Genomic DNA, 6348 nt, shown 5'->3' with positions numbered 1-6348 from the left:
TTGCTGAAGAAAAAGCATGTTGAAGCTTGTTTAAAGTTTGCTACACAAATTTAGACAAGCCTGTGAAATACTGGGAGAATATAGTCTGGACAAAATGTAACTCTCTAATTGCCATAATACTCAACATGTTTGTAGGTCAAATGGCACTGCACATCACCCCAAAAACATCATACAAACAGTGAAATTTGGAGACGAGAACAACATGGTGTGGGGCTATTTTTCAGTATACAGTACTGGCAAACTTCATATCATTAAGAGTTGGAAATTATTGAAAAACTGTACCAAGAAATTCTTGATAAAAATCTGCTGCCATTTACCAGGATAATGAAGATGAAATGATGATGGCCGTTACTGCAAGACAATGATCCCAAACACAAAGCCAAGGAAATCCTAAATTGGTTTCAAAGAAAGAAATAAAAGCTGCTAGAATGGCCCAGCCAATAGAAAATCTATGGAAAGAACTTAAGATCAGAGTTCATAGAAAAGGCCCACAGAACATTCAAGATTTTAAGACTGATCATATTAGGGGTGCAACAGATCGTCACCGATCTGTGATCCGAATGGATCGGCACACCCCGCGATCCGCTCCGGAGCCTCGGCCTAGGACAGTTCCCGGCTTCGGCCTAGCTCCGGAGCGACGGCCATCTTGCTCCACCCAGTGTGCTTGCCAGAGCCCAGTGCACAGCGTGACACGCCTCCCCGCCTCAGCGCGCTGAGGCAGGGAGGCGTGTCATGCTGTGCAATGGGCTCTGGCAAGCACACTGGGTGGAGCAAGATGGGACCACAGACATGTGGAGAGGAGACAGATCTACACCTGCCGGTAGGAGATGCATGGCTGTCTGTACACCAGAGGGGGGGGGCCTGTGACACCAGAGGAGGGGGTGACACCTGAGGAGTGGGGGGCCCTGTGACACCAAAGGAGGGGGTGACACCAGAGGAGTAGGGGGCCCTGTGACACCTGAGGAGTGGGGGGCCCTGTGACACCAAAGGAGGGGGTGACACCAGAGGAGTGGGGGGCCATGTGACACCAAAGGAGGGGGTGACACCAGAGGAGTGGGGGGCCCTGTGACACCAGAGGAGGGGGTGACACCAGAGGAATGGGGGGCCCTGTGACACCAGAGGAGGGAGAGCCGCTGTGACACCAGAGTGGAGAGGGACACCGGTGATACTAGAGTAATGATAGTGATTAGGGGGCAAGCGGACATCTTGTTACACCCAACAGAGTTTTAGATTCAGTTATTTTCATCACAAAACTGAGCTTATTTGCTTAAATACAGTGTATGTAAATCTGACGGACTGTTTACATGTTAAATTTTAAAAGCCGCAGCAAACCTGCTGACCTTACATGGTTGCTAATGTGACAGAACACCTCTGATTTTCACTTTTAACTAAATGTGAAAATCGGAGCTGTTCTGTCACATTGGCAACCATGTAAGGTCAGCAGGTTTGCTGCAGCTTTTAAAATGTAACATGTAAACAGTCCGTCAGATTTACATGTACTGTATTTAAGCAAATAAGCTCCGTTTTGTGATAAAAATAACAATCTAAAACTCTGTTGGTTGTAACAAGATTAGTCTTTTTTTTCCTTTATTGCTGATCCGAAAAATTATCCAATCCGTGACTCCAGATCCGAGGATCGATCCGATCCACCCCTAGATTATATGGAAGAATGGGCAAAAATCACATCTAAGCAATGCATGCGACTAGTTTCTCCATACAGGAGGCGTCTTGAAGCTGTCATTACCAACAAAGCATTTAGTACTAAGGATTAAATACATTTTTGTTAGCGTGTTCAATACTCTTTCCCTGTGTCATTTCATTTTATTACACATCATTTCTGAACTTGTTTTGGTTTCTTTGTATTTATGGATTGCTTGGGTTATTACGGACATTGAACATTTCATGTCAATAGCACCTTTAGAAATATAGTTACCTAGACAAATGGTGATGTGTTCAATACTTATCTTACCTTCTGTATACAGTGTCCAAATATGGCAACCTTGAGTGTAGGGGCTGTTCTTTTGCGTATAAATGTAGCAAGATGTTGGCAGGAAGTCCTAGTTTCTGAAAACATCATTTTTTGATGATGAAACATGTTGGGTGGTACTTCCAGGTGATGTCACATCCTGGAACAGGAAGCGAGTGGCAACCATCTTAGAGGGCAACTTTTGTGTTTTACAGGCTGGTTACTTCTTTATTTAGATGTACCGGTAAGTGCAGTACTTGTTTTAATATACTTTTTTTTTTTTTTAATTCTTTATTTTATATGTTTTTTTTCACACTTAATTTCTCCTTATACACACATATATAGCTAACTTTAAGTGTACACAATTTAACACTTTCCTTTAAACATTTTCTCATTAATCGTTGTGCCTCTTAACAGGATTTCAAGAATCTACCTTCATATCCACTGTTTGTAGCTATATCATAGTAAGCTCCCTGTTCCCCCAAATCTACCCTTACTTATAAATCCCTCTTCCCCTCCCCCCCATATACCTCCTCCCAAAAAAAAAAAAACTCTCCCGGCCCCTCCCCTCCCGCCATCTCCCCCCTCAGAGGTCTCGTTCTCTAAATCTTATATATGGGGTCCACACCTGTCTATACTTCTCCTCTTGTTCTCTTATTCCCATTGTCAGATGCTCCATCTGCTGAATTTCTGTTACTCTACCTAGCCATTGTTGTCTGGTCGGCATAGATGTGCTTTTCCACAGAATTGGAATACATGCCCTTGCTGCTGTCAGTAGATGTCTAATCAGGGAATTTTTAAACTTTGCCAGGGAAATTGGGAAGTCAAATAGTAAATAAGTAGCAGGATTATCTCCCAGATCCACCTCTGTAATTTCTTTTACCGTGTCAGTGACCATTTTCCAGAAATCTTTCAACTTTGCACACTCCCAAAATACATGTAACATGGTACCCTCCCCTTCTCCGCCAGCAACGGTCTGATAATTCAGGGAATATCCGTTTTAGTGCGACAGGAGTTTTGTACCATCTAGTTAAGATCTTATAACCCCCCTCCTGGTATCTAGTAGCAAGAGAGGCTTTGTGTGTAAAATTGAAGATTCCCGTTTTCTGTGTCTGAGAGTTTAATCCCCAATTCTTTTTCCCAAGCTTATATAAATGGTAGTTATTTTGGGGCTACTGCCTCTCCCAAAAGGATATACATTAACGACAGACCATGTCTCAGCGAGTCACCCTTCAAGCATAATTCCTCATATCTTGAAAGATCTCTAGCCGCATTACCTTGTGGATTCATTGCTCTAATAGCTGCTTTTAATTGATTTAGTCTCATTAGATCTATTTCCCTGCTGAATACCTCTTCCATTTCTCCCCCACTCATTCTTCGGTTCTCACCTTCAAAATGTATTAGCCTGCTCATTCCTGAACGTCTTAGATTGTTAAAATGTAAATCTGTGAGGCCAACCTGAAATCTAGGATTACCCAGCACCGGTAGTAATGGACTTGGGTGTTCCGAGATTTTGGTTTTCTTAAATATCTTTTTTATGACTCGTAATGTGGCTCCTATTGTAGGATGTTTTTTCACCTCTTGAGGGATGTCTACCTCTTGGATCCACGCCAATCCCTCCAGGGGAATGTTCGTGATTTTTTGCTCCATGAGGATCCATGGCTTAGTCTTCTGATGGGCACACCACTCTACTACCCTTGCCATATGGGAAGCATCGTGGTATCCCATTGGGTCAGGGAGGCCCACCCCTCCTTTTTCCTTTGGCATCGTCAGGATGTCCCGCCGTATTCTAGGTACTTTTCCTGGCCAGATAAACTTAGCAAATCTAGTTCTTAAATCTCTCAGGAACCCTGATGGAATCTTTACCGGTAAGGTCTGAAAAACAAAGTAGTTTTGGCATCACGTTCATTTTTATAATGTTAATTCTTCCGAACCAAGTAAAGATTTCCTTGTCCCATCGTTGGAAATCTGCCTTAATCTGCCTTATCAGGGGTACAAAGTTTAACTCATAGGTTCTTTTTAAGTTTTTTGGTATCTTTGTTCCCAAGTAAAGTATATGGGAGTCTGTCCACCTAAAAGGAAAATTAGCCGCTAATTGCTGCTGCCTCTGCCTATTTACCTCTACTCCCATCGCCTCCGATTTGCTATAATTCACCTTGAAGTTGGAAAGATCTCCATATTGCTTTATCTCCTTCAGTAGGGATGGTAGAGATAATTCTGGGGTCGTTAACGAAAATAGCAGGTCGTCAGCAAATGCAGCGACTTTGTACTCTACTCCTTTAACCCTGAGTCCTCTTATATCTCTGTTTGCACGGATGGTTCTCAGAAATGGTTCTAGGGTGAGGACAAAGATAATCGGAGAGAGTGGACATCCTTGCTATGTCCCATTTCTTATTGGGAAGGGATCAGACATTACATCGTTCACCTTTACCGTCGGGCATGAGTAGAGGCCTGCAATCCAATTTTGCATCCCTCCTCCCAGCCCTATATATTGTAATGTGGCTCTCAAAAATCCCCAGTCCACCCTATCAAAAGCTTTCTCTGCATCAGTTGAAATTAATACCAGAGGATTTTGATAGAGTTGGGACATATAGATGGTGCTTAACACTCGTTGTGTATTCTCCCTCCCTTCTCTTCCAGGGGTGAAACCAACCTGATCTGGGTGTATTAGGGAGGGTATATGGGTCACTAATCCGTTAGCAATTATTTTTGAAAAAATCTTTAGGTCTGTGTTCAATAGGGATATTGGTCGGTAGCTAGGGCATGATGTCGGATCCTTCCCTTCCTTGGGAATTACGGCTGTGTGTGCCCCCAGTGTTTTTTTTCTGAGCATCGGTCGTCCTTTTAATGAATTAAAGGCCTCCAAGAATTTAGGTGCCAGTTTTTCAAAAAAAGTTTTGTAGTATAGTAATGTATAGCCATCTGGACCCGGGGATTTGCCTACTTTCTCTATGTAGGACTCCTTTCTATTGTATTATCTATGTGGGAAAACAACTGTTTTGAGACACAATTTATGAGTCAAAGCTGTATACTTGCAATAAAACTGAAGGGAGATTTGTGGTAGAACTGACAGCCATTTATTCCTGGTCTTCTACACACAAGCCTTTTTGAATCACTTGCTAAAAGCAAGTCAACTCCATTCCGTGAGTGTAAAACTTGTAGAATGCTACTACATCAATGTCCCTTCTCTAGACGATTACTAGAGGTCAACTCATGATATGATGATGAATATTCTAGTCCTGAAGTGCTGTCTTGTACCCAGTGATCTTTTTCTAATGCACACACATGCAATACGTATCAAAAACTTAATCAATCGACCCAATTTTTAAACAACTATTTATTATTGTCAGCTTTGTGGATAACAGGTGGGTCTAAATGAAAACCAGTAACAAGAGCAAGTATGAAAGTTGCATCACGTAGTCTTACGTGTGAAAACTGTCTAAATGGATAAAGGATTTTTTTCCTCATTCAAACATGTGGATATTATTTCACATCAGACACAGAGGCCATCTCTTCAGTGAGTGATTCTTCTGTTATCGCCTCTGGGGTATCTTTGCAGCTACTGGACTGTGAAGTGTGGGAGAGAGAGCTGTTCTTCTCAAGAATTGCTTTAATTGTTGCCAATGGAGCATTTGTTCGGATTCCTGTTGGATCAAAATGTGTCCGGCTCACCAGAAATCCAGCTTCTGAGAGATACTGTAATATTTTATTTAATCTGAAACAGGAAAATTTGAAAATAAATAAACTTTAACAGGGCTTTTTTTTTTGCTGAAATGACTGTTTACAGGGTACAGAGACATAGGGGTAGATTCACGTACAGCGGCGCATATTACCGCCGGGCGTAGTGTATCTAAGATACACTACGCCGCCGTAACTTTTTTTTTCGAATCCTCAAATTATTTGCGCCGTAAGTTACGGCGACGTAGTGTATCTTTGGCGGCGTAAGGGCGCGGCTTTCAAATGGATGTGATGGGGGTGTGTTTTATGCAAATACGTCGTGACCCGACGTAAACGACTTTTTTTAACGGCGCATGCACCGTCCGTGGGGGTATCCCAGTGCGCATGCTCGAAATAAAACCGGAACAAGCCAATGCTTACGACGGTGAGGTCATTCTACGCAAATCCCTATTCGCGAAAGACTTACGCAAACGACGTAAAAAATTCAAAATGCGAGGCGGGAATGATGGCCATACTTAAAGGGTCACTAAAGAATTTTTTTTTTGCTGAAATGACTGTTTACAGGGTATAGAGACATAATAGTTAACCGATTCCTTTTAAAAAGGATTACAAATAGATACAAAACAATCATATAATGTACCTACAGTTTAGTTTTGTTTTTGCTGATGTTTCCTGCTTCTCTGATGTACAGAGCCAGAGAGCAG

At 42.3% G+C, this 6348-nt stretch overlaps 1 protein-coding gene across 3 annotated transcripts in view; it reads right to left on the bottom strand.

Moving 5' to 3' along the window:
• Positions 1 to 5284: 5284 nt before the first annotated feature.
• The window catches only part of TRMT1L (tRNA methyltransferase 1 like), a 281542-nt gene continuing 280478 nt past the window's right edge, over positions 5285 to 6348 (bottom strand). For all 3 annotated transcript variants that reach the window (XM_040331221.1, XM_040331220.1, XM_040331222.1), the window contains one exon: positions 5285 to 5681. In XM_040331221.1, coding sequence (XP_040187155.1) covers positions 5450 to 5681 — 232 coding nt within the window. In that variant the 3' untranslated portion in view covers positions 5285 to 5449. The remainder of the gene's footprint in view (positions 5682 to 6348) is intronic.

The sequence above is a fragment of the Rana temporaria genome, chromosome 12 (assembly GCF_905171775.1).
Source record: "Rana temporaria chromosome 12, aRanTem1.1, whole genome shotgun sequence".
Classification (NCBI taxonomy): Eukaryota; Metazoa; Chordata; class Amphibia; order Anura; family Ranidae; genus Rana; species Rana temporaria.
Note: the sequence above shows the minus strand (reverse complement) of the source record. Positions and strands in the feature narration are given on the sequence as shown.